Source organism: Sinohyriopsis cumingii, chromosome 17, assembly GCF_028554795.1.
Source record: "Sinohyriopsis cumingii isolate HCF-2022 chromosome 17, ASM2855479v2, whole genome shotgun sequence".
In the NCBI taxonomy this organism is placed as follows: Eukaryota; Metazoa; Mollusca; class Bivalvia; order Unionida; family Unionidae; genus Sinohyriopsis; species Sinohyriopsis cumingii.
The window spans coordinates 4,172,287-4,186,899 of record NC_142977.1 but is presented as its reverse complement, the minus strand read 5'-3'; the positions used below and the strand labels follow the sequence as shown (position 1 = coordinate 4,186,899).

At 32.6% G+C, this 14,613-nt stretch overlaps 1 protein-coding gene across 3 annotated transcripts; it reads right to left on the bottom strand.

Annotated features, from left to right (window-relative positions):
• Nucleotides 1-7,008: 7,008 nt before the first annotated feature.
• Nucleotides 7,009-12,807, bottom strand: LOC149777666 (uncharacterized). Of its 3 annotated transcripts, XM_089938230.1 has the most exons (5): nt 12,637-12,807; nt 10,724-10,941; nt 9,787-9,949; nt 8,177-8,448; nt 7,009-7,141 (listed from the first exon to the last, which is right to left on the bottom strand). In XM_089938230.1, the coding sequence occupies exons 1-4, from the start codon at nt 12,686-12,688 to the stop codon at nt 8,222-8,224; spliced, it is 660 nt and encodes a 219-aa protein (XP_089794356.1). In that variant the 5' UTR covers nt 12,689-12,807; the 3' UTR covers nt 7,009-7,141; nt 8,177-8,221. The 3 variants fall into 3 exon arrangements, with proteins under 3 accessions (XP_089794356.1, XP_089794357.1, XP_089794355.1); XM_089938231.1 differs by lacking the exon at nt 8,177-8,448; XM_089938229.1 differs by lacking the exon at nt 7,009-7,141 and having other exon boundaries at nt 7,151-8,448; nt 12,637-12,805.
• Nucleotides 12,808-14,613: the final 1,806 nt, after the last annotated feature.

Here is a 14,613-nt window from a genome sequence, read left to right as displayed (position 1 = left end):
AACCAGTTATCCTCAATTGTCTCAAAGTAAACCAATCAGACAATCTGCTTTGTAGAAGAGTATTTTCTTGAATAAGTAGTTGTTCATCTTCGGTGACTTTTAAACAATTCTTTAACTCTGCTTTTGGTGATACTGTCTTAATGAGATAAATCTGTGATATTTTTATTACTTTTTCCATATAATCATATAACGGGTGACACCCATAGTCGGTTTTTCCGAAATTCAGCAAGTGGAGCTAATTATATGATTGAAATTTACATGACAAGTATCCACGGACTTTCAAAAACAAATGAGATAAACTCATATGAAACGCATTTTATTTCAGTGATGTTTAGGATGCATGTAAATAGTTTGAACAACTTGCTCTTTGATTGTCAGGATTAAATTTGTTTACTTTGACACCGTTTTCTTACTTAAATATACATGTCCAGATGTTAATAGCTCAAAGCCACGCTCTCGTATAGCTTTGAAATCAGCCATAGTTTCCAGAAAATTAGACAGGATGGTTCCAACATTAAATGTCGCCAACATTAGCGGCATCATCGCTGTTAAATAATCATTTTTCAACCCGATAAACGATGTTGAAGTAGTTGGAGAAATTGATGCTGACGCTGCATATTTTTCGTACCAGTTATCGAGTGGATATTATGGTCAGCTGACCACCCGCCAGGTGATCAAATTTCTGAGGAAATTACGAAGTTCGCCGAAGTCTGCATGAAATGACCTATTAAGGTATTGGCCTCTGTCACGGAAGAGTGTGAACATAAGACTTGGGTCACATGCCACCGCCACATGCTAATACCGAACGTCCCTAGCTGGAATTAATTTATTTTTCTTACATAGGAACTCTGATAACTAAAAGAAACTTTGAACATAAATGTGATTATAGAGCCAGTTCATACAAGAGAAACAAACGGAGAGCATACACTGCATATAGCATACGCATATAGCATACATTGGACAACATAGATCCCTGAAAAGGATCACTAGGGTAATTAAAGCTCCGCAACCAGCCAGGGTTAAGGAGCTATATAAACACTAGAGCAGGACGGTGTAGAAAACCTTAATCCAAATTAATAAATATGTCATAATTATATTTGCACATACAAGCATACCTTTCTTTTAAAATGTCCGTGCTTTATCTAGGGTCATATGCTAAAAAATCAGACGAGACATAGCAACCCTTTCCCAAAACAAAATCCCGTTGGATTCTTTTTAGCACATACATGCAGTTTCATGAATTAGAATCGCTAAAGAAAATACTTTTATTTCGCGTTTTCACAGTTGTATTAACTTGGAGGAGAACCAGGGTGACAATTCTGCTTCTTGCAAGTTCACTCGCATCCCCACTTAGAACTAATTAAAGTGTTAATATTATACTTGCTTAAATCAAAACTCAATCACCGCATTTGTTTTCCGTCTGAATGGGAAATACCTGTTCATGAAAACTTTATAGACTAAATTCCTTGTAATTGGCAAATGGCTTATTGGGTAATATATGCCCAATTAACTGTCAAATATAAGGTGATGATTATAAGAGAAAATGAGAATCATATTCAAGAAACATGTTCATGATGACAATGTATTTGCCAACAAAGGTTCCCATTGAATCTCCATGACCTGTAATTGTATTTTAGATGAAAGGCATTTTTAATCACCTCTATCTTTAAATGACAAAAATTTAAGTATTTTATATTAAAATTTATTTGACCAAATACGGGCCAAGAATGTTTGCAAGTTTATTATTCAATTCTGATCAATTTTACTGAATAATTACATGCTGTATTTAACTTTAGCACAGACGCTAAGACGTTAGAGTAGCTTAGAGCTGTCATCTTTAGGATATTAACAATACTAGCTTGCATTTTTATTTTCTTTACATACATGCATATATAAGTACATTTTTATTAATCCACGAGAAGATGTAATAGTTGTTAAAAAATTATAGATTCATATATCTTACGAATTATTCTCATATAATATTCTTGATTTGATCAGTTTTGGATATGAGGAAAAGTATGTTGTCATGTGTGTGTGTGTTTTTTTTTACTTCATGTTCGTCAAAGAACAACGTTTGCATTTAAAATAATTACTTGATACTTGATTTAAATATAATAGGATTAACTATTTAATTACATTACAGTAAAGCCGACGACTCTGAAAGTCCAGCTTCTGGTACCTTTTAAGTCAGTACGGAAGCCAATAACCTATATATCAGGACACTGATTAATGAGTGGAAATTCATCATTGCTTTATAGGCCTAGAATCGACAGCACACATTTGCAAGAATGTTTATATATGAGTATTATTGCGCCACGGGCGGATCAAAATTTGATATACCAATTGTATTGGTAAAATTAAATTTCTTTATATCACCACTTTCAAACCCATGTCATATTAATATGGACATTTGAAACAAAAATTGTGAAAGAGACCAATAAATATAATGACATGAGGAGAGACAAAATACGATTCAGTAAATTCTTTGTCCTGCTGTGCCATCTGTGGCAGTCCAACGATTTCTTGACATAACACCTTACATAAGCTAGACCGAACCTTTTTCTTTTAAGTAAATCGTAATATGTCTTAATACTCGTGGAGACAGATAGGCTGACATTATCTCGATGTACAAGGAGACAGACATAGAAAATACGGCCATTAATCTATGAAGGAATGACCAATCATTTTACTTAGCAACGGTCAACATGTACGTAAGGCTGTCTAGTAATATATATGTACATCTCGTTGCATGTACGTGTGCAATGACCATAAGGTTTCAACTTATTTTGTGTTTTCCAGTATCATTGCAATGTGTGGCTTGTTTTGTTATGATTATATGGTCACAATGTAACAGAAATAACCAAAACCAACGAGTTTTGTAAAACGTAACAAACATTTTAATTATTGATTTTACAAATGAAGATTATGCGAAGACCGTACAGCATTATGAAGTGATTCCAAATTAATCATAGTCAAGACCCAATTAAGTATTAAATTAATAAAAACAATTCCTTGTATATTTCAAAACCTGGATTGTACTGGTCCTCCAAGAACCGTGACGTTGTAAAAGTGGCGATGTCACGCATTCCTTCAAATAGTTTCTCAAAGTTCCATAATAATATCATATTCCAAAAAAGAGCACTTTCTGTTTCCACTAAATACACCAAACAAATGGGGTTTTCTCTCTCGAATAATATCTAAGTACAATATAAACAACGTCTGCAGATATAAAACAGGACACAAGAAGTAAGAACGATTCAAAAATCGGAATGAAACTGATTACTCAATTCTCTCTTTATATACCGCATCTATTTCGATTATAAATTGCAATCTACTCCACGTGACGGACATTACTACTCATGTTGCGTTGACTTTTCCTATTCACGTGACCCAGACCAACGAATGGGAAGTTAGTGAATTCTTCCAAATGAAAGCCCCATCAGCCAATGAGAAATTAGACAACAGCTCTATTATGTCTTGTATTTAAGTTTATTATCAATAATTGTCAACATATTCGAAAGCATCTCTTTCTATATACCATATAATCTGCTTCCTGAACAGCCTGGTCACGTAAATAAAATATAACAAACTGTACAATTTACAACCATGAATAAAAATTCCAAAAGTAAAATCATGTAATGGTACTTACAATATATATATATATATATATATATATATATATATATATATATATATATATATATATATATATATATATATATATATATATATATATATATATATATATATATATTATTTGTAATACTAATTGTGACATCAGGTCAAGCAGAAAACTTTATTATCTTGTGACTGTGAGGATTTAACAGTCGTTCTTTAACATCTAGGACTTTAAAAAATATTATGTTGTGACCAGTTTGAGCTGAATGTTATTTTCTTCAAATTATTGAATTCAATTGATATAACAACTGTTTGCTTCCCAATGTATTTACATTGCGTACAATAGTATATTAAAACTAAAATCCTTGTTTTCAATAAATCCCCGTTTTGATTGATCTTGGAATAGAAAAGTTAAACATTCCACATCTGCGTTTTGAAATATTTAACATTGGAGTATGGTACGACAATAATATTAGTAGCACTTGGTAATGACAATATTTTTAGCTGTTTGTTTGTTTGTAAATGTGCCTATCTCTATGTCTCTATTTGTCCATCTACTGACCGCTCCGGTGGCCTAGTGGTTAGAGCGTCCGCCTCGGATGCGGGAGGTCGTGGATTCGATCCCCGGCCGAGTCATACCAAAGACTTGTAAAAATGATACTAACTGCGCTCAGCATTAATAGGTTAGTGTTTGGACTGGTTTGCTTGGTGTCAAGTTAATGTGACTGGGTGGGACATCATGCTACATGTCTGTGGCATGTTGTCCCAATGCTAGACATCACTTTAAGCTGCCACAATGCAGACATCGTAGCGATATGACTGAAAAACTGTTGAAGCTACGTTAAAAATCCAAATCACACACACACACACAAATGTTCCTCTGCCACTCGTGTCCCTAGACGGTCCCCACCCATGTTCAAATCCTCTCTTGTCCCTAGACTGTCCCATATTAAATTGCCATTGTCCGTAGAGAGTTCCACCCATGTTTAATTCCCACTTCTCCCTACATAGTCCCATGTTAAATTCCCATTGTCCGTAGATAGCCGCACCCATGTTAAAGTCCCATTGTCCCTATGGGTTGGGACCATGCTTTTAATGGTAAGCCCCATTGTCCCTATTTCGTGCCCATTAACTACTCTAACTATATCTGCTTTGTACACAAATGATTTCAGGAGATCAGATTCTAACTATTGCTGTTTGACGATTCAACATGCATGAATTCAGGAGATCAAATTCTGACTATTGCTGTGACCTAATCAGGTCAAATTCTGACTATTGCTGTGATTTAATCGGGTCAAATTCTAACAACTGTTGGGATCAAATAAAAGAAAGGAGACCGTATCTGAATATGCTCCAGAAGTTGAAGACTATCAATGAGCACGTAAGAATTCAAGCAAATATCAGGAAAATGTATTATATGAGTCCCGTGTCTATCAACGAGTTGTCGTTCCATGTAATGCTCTCTTATGTATATTGTACTAAATCTTAAATCCTATAGGAACTTTTTGTTCCAATTTTTCTATAACTGCTGAACCCCTGACAAATGTATTGAGCAAGTTTCTTTGGATTAAAAAATGCCAGGATAAATTAAAAGCCATACTTAAAAGCACGCCAGTTCTTACAAATCCAAATTTCAGTCAATCATTTAAATTGTCTGTTGATGCAAGTGATATTGGAGTTGGAGTAGTATTGATTCAAGAAGATGAAAATATTGTTGATCATCCAGTGTGCTATTTTTTCTAAGAAATTAATTAAGCACCAAAGAAATTATTCAACAATCGTGAAGAAATGTTTGGCTTTGATATTGGCATTACAACATTTTGAAGCTGAAGTTGGCTAAGCTCCTTCATCGATTATTGTGTTTAGTGATCACAACACCTTTATTTTCATCAGCAAGATAAAAAAAATCAAACACTGCTAAGGATTAGTTTATTGTTACAGGAATATAATATTGACATCAGGCACATCAAGGGAAAATATAATTTAATAGCAGATGCACTTTCCCGCGTTTAAAAATATATTATTTCATGTACACTGTGTATAATTCATAAGAGTTCTTCTTATGCTTTTTAACCTCATGTATAATTAATCTATGGTAAAAAGAAAGCTTTATTCTATAAATCTTTATTTTCTATTATGGAGGGAAGTGTTGTGTTTATTTGATTTAATATATATTTGATTTAATTTAAGTGTTTGTTTGTTAGTTTTATTTTTTTTATATTCCATTACATGCTATTGTAATGTAATTTTATTTATTGGATTTTATATTTTCCAGTAATTCAGTTCACTTTTTCGAAAACCTAATATTAGAAATTTGTATCAAATGCTGACCTAGTTCCTAACCTTGATTGAGAATCAGTAAACAACTTCTTTTTTTCTTCATTTTTTGTTCGTTCTTAGTGTGGGATTCATAGAGTGAAATTGAGGCTGTATTGGGAGTACGTGACTTTAAACATGTAGAAATTCTTGTTTTACCGGAGGGTTGGTCTTATCCGGGCGTCTGTTTTGCGCAGTAGCCCGATTTAAAAGTGATGTTTTGATAATTAATTTTAGTTGGGCTTTTAAACAATTGGATGTAACGTCTTTTTTTGTTTGTTATGACCAGTTGGAGTTTAATTTTAATTTTTCTTGAAATTATTTGGATTCTACGAGATTAAGTATTTTTGCTTGGAATATTTAAGTGCTCATACAGAATTCTTTGACAAAGACATTTATTGAAATTTTATTCGGAATTCAAAGCTGTTGACTGTTGACACTTCAGTATTATACTGACCACACTATAAGTCATCTTCTTCCATTTTGAGTGTTAGTTGGGACTCGAACTCAAATTCATTGGAATATTTTATTACTAAGACTTCTAATTTTTAAGTCTTGGATTACACTTGTATTATCTTTGGATTTGATTCTTAAAACTGCAAGATCTTTACCTCATTTCAATCTTGTTTTCTAAGAAAATACATTATTCGTCAGACTTTATAAAACTTATTGTCTTCACTTCTGTCTTGCTACTGATTATGAGAGCCTAAACATGTAAGAAGATATATATATATATATATATATATATATATATATATATATATATATATATATATATATATATATATATATGTATTGTGTATTATTGTTGTTTTTAAAGTCCGCGCAGTCATTCAGTCATTTTATTTATTTCGTTTGCTCGGCACTTATTTATTAAAAATTACATTGTAATTACGTTTTTTCCGTCTATAATGAGAGTACTGAATGCAAGAGAAATGTAACATAGGTAAATATTATGTTAATGCAGAGATACTAGAAAAGATGTGAATAGTATGCAAAAGTAAACAACTGTAAACCAAGCTGTATTATTCAAAACATGACACATCGATTGATCAGTCAAACATATTTTATTTTCTGCTGTCTTATTTCCGGGAAACAAAATTATGTTCAAGTAGTAATGATAATATTGTCCAATCACCCAACAGAAATAGCATAGCTTGTTGTTTGGGGACAGCGTAAAAGAAAGTCTTTCAGCGCATCGGCGTATCTGGAAAGAGTGAAGAATATTTGTAACTTGAGATAAAAGCACAGTGAAATATCTGTTTGTGTCTCTGTGTGTGTACGATTTGGATTTTCAACGTAGCTTAAACAACTTTTCTTTTATATCGCTACGATGTCTGCAGTGTGACAGTTTATAATGATGTCTAGCACTGGGGCATCTTACCGCAGACGTAGCATGATGCTCCACCCAGTCACATTATCCTGACACCAGGCCGACCAGTCCTAACACTAACCTCTTAATGCTGAGCGCCTAGGGAGGCTGCTGTTAGTACCATTTTATAAGTCTTTGGTATGACTGCTCCGGGGTTCCAACCCGGGAACTCCGAGGCGGACGCTCTAAACACTAGGCCACCGGAGCGGTCATGAAATATCTGTAAATGAAGGTAAAATAGAAGATACAAAATATAGACAACCAAGGCAAATAATAAATGTCACTGAATTGTATAAATCCCTTTATTAAATACATGTACTCTGGTTACGTTTTTTGTGGATACAACGATACCCAAGGGTGATTTATGTATATTGTTCTATATTTCGCAACAGTGACTTAGGGTCATCCTCTGCCGCACGTGCGAAGTGCTTGCGATGGGAAAAAACCGAATACTTCCAGCGCACAGACGATGTATGGCTGCATCGTCAGTGTATAAATGCCTCACCGTGAGACTAAATCTTCACATTACGGAACGTCTTGTCAGTGAGCAATCTACTTAAAGCACTTGCACAGCTTTATCTGCATAGGTATGTGAGTTATTTATTAATTTCTTGTGTATGAGTTATAACTATTGCTCTTCCACGTTTATTTTTGTATATTTTCTATGTAGCTTCGGCTGACGTAGTATAATGCAAATTTTTTCCATTCTTGTTTCTGACTTAGCAAAAGATTTATATTAGCAGTGTAAAATTGCATTTTATTAAGAAACGTATAGTACCATAGGATTCTCATCGGACGCAGGTATGTTCACTTTTGAACCTGTTTATAGTTTTTTAATGTCGTGCCGACAATGTAATTTCTATAGCTTACCGTATATAACCTCATTGCCTGTTATCATATATGCACGTGTCATTCTTAGTACACGGTGTTAGATTTAATTTCAGCTGATCGGAGTCTACGTGGTACCAGCTGTAGAGCTAAACATAGAAGTTGACCATAACAGATGAAAAGCTGAACCATTGCAGCCGTAGAGCTGAGTGAACAGTGTTGTCGGTTGATTTGCAGGGGATCGGCGTTGCTGCCCAATTGGAGGACGCTGATTGCTTGATTGACCAAGAAATTGAATGGTGGTCGGTGACTACCTGGAATGGTGACTGCACGATTGACCAGTGTGACTGTTAACTAAGTGTGCTGGTAACGCAGTGTGTAACTCCATACGTGTAATCTTTTAGCCGTGGGAAAAGTTTCGGGTTTCTAATTCCCAGCGTTTAGGATTTTAGCGATATTTGTATTATATATGTTCCTTTGTTTTCATTATTTTATTATTTGAGTAAAATATCTCATTTGTCACTATCTGAGTAAATACATTTTACTATAAGAGTAAAGTGCATCATTTTTTACTATTTGAATAAAACACATCATTCTTTTCGTCGTGTGAAATTAATGTGAATCATTCACCTTTGTCCTTGTACTGTATAAGGTTATTTGTATTTTCATTTGGTGCATTATTAGGTGCGTGCAGCTTATGTTAATTTGTCGAATATTTTGATCTTATACACGCACGTATTAATAATAATTCTTTTCCTCATTCATGTTATTCATCATTAAACATTATATTTGTATCACCATCAAAATTATTATGTTCTAAATCCGAAATCCAACACGGTTATCTTGTTAAAATACACATATAAAGTGTTGATGCTACAAAAATGTACATGATTCTATGTCGAATAAAAGTATTATTCAACATTTTGGCACTGCACCATATTGTTATTTCTTAACTTTAAGTCAAGTAGCAGACGATTCTATCCAGGACGTGTCGTTGTCCCTTTCTTAAAATAACCACACCAACACCACTAACATAAACTGTGTCAATAGTAATAATAATAATAATAATAATAATAATAGTAATAGATCTACAAGAAGTACAAATTATAGGTAAGTGACTAAATAATAAACTAAATGAACGACTAAGTTTTATTCTGACATGCCATCCAAATAACCTGAAACTAGGTCACATTATTCAGACACACTGGTCAATTGGGGAATCGTGAGGCACACTAAAGCAATCCGATAGACGGCTAAACTCAGACCAAAGAACCTCATAGACACATTTTGCTATAGCAAAGTAAATGCAGATTACAAGCCAAGACCATATTTTCACACGTGATTACAAAAGGTGAATATGTCAACCTATGATAGACATAAAGACATGGTGTAGCACTTAGAACAGCGAGTAAATTAAACATTGATGGACCAAAGTATCAATGTGGTATATGTAAGATTTGAGATATTCAATAAATCTTAGTAACCTAAATCTCCACTTAAGAATCAATCTTAAATCTATTGGATGGCAGAAGCGAAGTATTTATCTATCTATCTATCTATCTATCTATCTATCTATATATATATATATATATATATATATATATATATATATATATATATATATATATATATATATATATATATATATATACACGTCTGACAGTTCCAGTTTACGACGTTATAAGTGTATCCAGTTTCTCTCCAGGCTGACTCAAATTGGGGCACCCGATCTGGACAATTAGTTGTGCCAGTAAACTCTAACGTTTTATACTGCCAACAGCAAAGTAGGTCCTCATCGTTGCAATTCCGTCTTCTCTGTGAAAAGAAGAGATTTAATTTAATAGATTTACTCAGGCATCATAGATAATTAGAAAGAATTGAAATTTGATGCAAGTGTGCAAACATTCAGCACCAACCAAACTGTAGATAATCTGATATCTTTTCTTACTAATTAGCATATCAATTTCTTTAAGATTAAAAGTTTTATTTTTAATATTACTTTGAAAGAGCTATCAGATTACTTTAGAAATCTCTTGCCTAAAATGCATTCAAGTTATTATGTTTATAACATAATGATTTGTACATGCAAGAAAGGTTGAAATGTCCTGTAGGTGTTCGTCCTGATCTTGTATTTTTTGGAAGGTTCGATCCAGGACTTAAAGAACAAAATGAAGAGTATGAGCCTATAAAGCCACGTTTCTGCGCATATGGACCTTTCAAGATGTAAATGTGCAATGCAAACATGTTTTAGTCTGATTTTACGTTTATTTTTATGATTGATATTTTGACATAATCCTTTCATGTAACACTTAAAAAGCCCATGTTTTCTACACAGACTAAAACTTCACAAACTTCAAACTTATGCCGATGGTTAATGGCCTCTCTTTCTATCTCTCCCTGTCCCTCTCTTTGGCTGAAAAAAGTAGTCAAGTAGCCATATATGTGTTTAAAAATGAAACTATCTTTAGGAAAATAAAATTGTACTCTTATTGTATAATTCCCATCATGGCAAGCCGATATGGACATATTTTATACCACATATCTTTAAAATTGATTGATATAGAAGATAAAGGGCATCGCTTAACTTACTTGATAATTCCAGTTTCCCCAGTCATAGCAAAGGTTTCCGATCTGGACAAATGCATGTTTAATCCCGTATTGTGCATCTATTTCTATAGATCTTTTTTCTTCTATTTGGGTTTCGTACGATGCATTTCTCCTCCCGCTCTTGCAGCTGTCGAGTGAGCTGAGTGAGGGACTCAAAGGACATGTGTATACATGAAACAGCTGTGAAGCCGAGCCACTTCCTGAAAGAAAGAGAACACACACGAATTTTCAAATTGTATTTTTGGCTGTCAAGCAGACACTTAAATTTTTTCCCTCCCATCTCAAATCACATAGGTACATTTCAGGTTTAAAACAGTTGTTGTAATTGACTCGCCCTCAGTTGTATATATAAGCCGTTTTTTGGTTCGTTAGCAATGTTATTGAAACTGTTAATTACAAACACTATATATGTTACAGAAAGCATTATTACTGCTGAAATAATAAGAACAAATGAATATTCCCCAATGCAGAGGTTCAAACGGTTAGTAGCACTTCTCATCTTTGGACGAAATCGAATAATAATCTTAAATTTTGTATCCATAAAAAATAATGACTTTGTTGAATTAATGAACGTATCATGCGAATTATTTGATTGATACGAAGGAATTGCGTAATAAGTACTTCTGAAAAAGCTGATATACGTATTTTGTCACATCCCGTATATGTGTATTTCCGTGCTCGTGATGTATTAGTCATTAGATTAACAATTAAAATGTAGAAAACTTTTTTTGTACTTGCAATTAACAATTTAAATTACATTACCTAAAACGCGCCAACTAACATATGCGTACTACTAGCTTCGTTAAACTTTATTAAAAGCCGTGATAACCATCAGGCAAACATATGTGTTTGCAAAGTTGTGATTATAAAGAAGGGTCCATACTATCTCCGAAATTTGATCCTTAACTCCCAACCCAACCACCATAATACTCGATGAGTTAATCCTAGTTTTGAAATCTTCCTTGTTATCTATTTATCTAATGAATCATCACACTCGATATGATCATCCTCTTTCAATCAGTGTATATGGAATTCGTGTTACAAGAGATAAACCCTTACGTCTTCCACCCGCGTTGGCTGAGTTTTTGTTGGGAACCATTTTTGTCATCTTTTTATTCTAGTGAAATATTAAACCAAGTATTATTATTCGATCTCCATCGTTGTCAGGTTACAAAAAAAAAAGACGAGTGAATGAGTGACAGAAGCTGAAACACAGGAATGGAATGATTGGCAGACGGACAGAATGACAGACATGACCAATCACACTGTATTCTCAAAAGTGCGGATATCGTGATTAGCTTTCTCCACATAATGAATGGACATACACTATTTCAAAAAGCAAATTATTTACTCAGATATAACTATTTGCATACATACATTAACTTGAACAAAGCAATCAAGCCCTATCAAGGAGGTAAAGTGAAGAAACGGAGTCACATTTACATATTTACTTCTAGTACAAGAGTTATATAGGTAAGTATTATATTTGTTTGTTCTACACACATTTGATTCCATGGTAACAAATGCTAACTATTGTTGTGATTACAAAAATGTGAGGAGATGATATCTCAATATGTTACTGAAAATTACATCTATTATTTAGTAAGTAAGAATCTAAATACTTGACAAAGAACTCTAATATGTCCGTCATGTGTTTGTTAGCGATTTGGTTGTTCAGTGACATGATGTGTACGCTCCAATAATTTGTGTCAAATCTAAAATGTACGTATTTGCTTCAACTGAATCCATTTAAGCATCTTGGAATAGTTACGCTTATATTGTGACCGCACAATTGGTATACCTAAAATATTAAAATTGTTTTTATATATTTTGTCCACTAAGAAACAGAAACATATGGAACAAAATGAGATTGAAAAAGAAACACTCGTACGTACCGGATGCCAACAAAATCACCACCACAGCTGAAAACGCGATGCTCAGTCTCATCTTCAAATGGGTGTATAGATTACTACAATGCTTACCAAAGCAGTGGTGTATTAGAAATGCAATGGCACACCTATAAATACAACGGATCCGCCTACACGGGATATATAGACGTACGTGCGACCGACCATTTGCTCGTACTCAGCCACGTAGTGTCCCGTAAATGACCCCGCAAACTTTATCACACGCGTCTAGATAACTGAAACTTTCAAGATAATGAACATTTTACGGCGTGCAGAAAACAGCTGGCTATTTCAACAATATAACTTTAAAAAATATTCAGATCAAACGTTCTTGTGTCATCATGCTTATCTATACGTCCTCATTAATACTCCTTCTACTACTAATGATAATGATAACTTTTATTTCACAAATGACATATATAGCATTTTAATAAGTGCTCAAAATGGTCATGCCGGGAGTGAAAGTTACATTTAAACATACATCCTGTGGGTGAAAACCTAATAATCTTGATTTAAATTTAGATAAGAAGGAAGGAATAAGAAAAGAAATCCAATCAATGAGAGGTTGTTGGAAAGTGGTTTTTGGAGTTTAGGTAAGAATAAATAAATAAATGCATAAAAATATATGAAAAGAAATGAATGATCGGATGAGAGAAATTAGCGCAATAAATCAACAAATGATTGAATGAATGACGAATGAATCAATCCAGGAATAAAAGCAATAATGGATGGATCTATCTATCTATCTATCTATATATATATATATCTGTATTTATATAGATGTATATATTTATATATGTATATATGTATATATATGTATATATATGTATATATCTATATATGTATATATCTATATATATGCATATATCTATATATGTATATATATGTGTATATATATATGTATTTATATGTATATGTCTATATATGTATATACATGTATATATCTATATATATATGTATATATCTCTATATGTCTATATATATGTATATATCTATATGTCTATATATATATATGTATCTATATATGTCTATATATATGTATATATCTATATATGTGTATATATATGTAAATATCTATATATGTGTATGTATATGTATATATCTATATATGTATATATATGTGTATATATATATGGATATATACATATATATACATAGATATATAAATACATATATATATGCATTTATAGATATATAAATATATATATATGTATGTATGTATATATATATATACACATATATAGATATATAAATATATACTTTGTGTCTGTCTCTTTATATATATATATATATATATATATATATATATATATATATACATATACACACACACACACACACCAAAAGAGAATGGAGGATTAAATTTACCAAGCATAAGTATTAAACAAAAGGGAAATATTTTAAATCAATAAAGCACATAAATAGCTCACTATTTTCCCATGGAAAGATATATATATATATATATATATATATATATATATATATATATATATATATATATATATATATATATTTGTGTGGGTGTATTGGCTATTTGTGCCGATTTAACGATTTTATTTTTAAAAAGAATATACTTACAAAGTTACTGGAACCACTGAGATGTGGTAAAAGAATAAAAGATTTAATTTATACAAACAGAGAAAATAGTGAAATACGGATTAGCGGTAAAACCTATATATAACATACTAAACGATAAAATGTTCAAAGAGAAACAGGAGATAGAGTTTGTGCAACCAAATTTCAACTAGTGGAATATATAGAAAAATAGTCAGTTATAGGATCGACCTACATACAGGGAAGGATGTTCTTATACCTGCACGACAAATTGGTAACTGGAGAGCTTGTCTTCAACAGGCACCTAATATGAACTATACCATCTTGCAGACTGTGTAATAACCATACCGATTTTAAAAAAATCATATTATTTTGAAATGTATCCAAACTTGTACAGACAGGTAGTGAATC

Excerpts from the sequence above, each read along its gene's own strand:
- LOC149777666 (XM_089938230.1), bottom strand. The coding sequence starts at position 12,688 with ATGAGACTGAGCATCGCGTTTTCAGCTGTGGTGGTGATTTTGTTGGCA. Across the intron at positions 9,950-10,723 it reads GGGGAAACTGGAATTATCAA|AGAAGACGGAATTGCAACGA; the intron begins GTAAGTTAAGCG and ends TTCTTTTCACAG. Across the intron at positions 8,449-9,786 it reads AAACTGGAACTGTCAGACGT|GTAGTCACCGACCACCATTC; the intron begins GTATATATATAT and ends TCACCATTCCAG.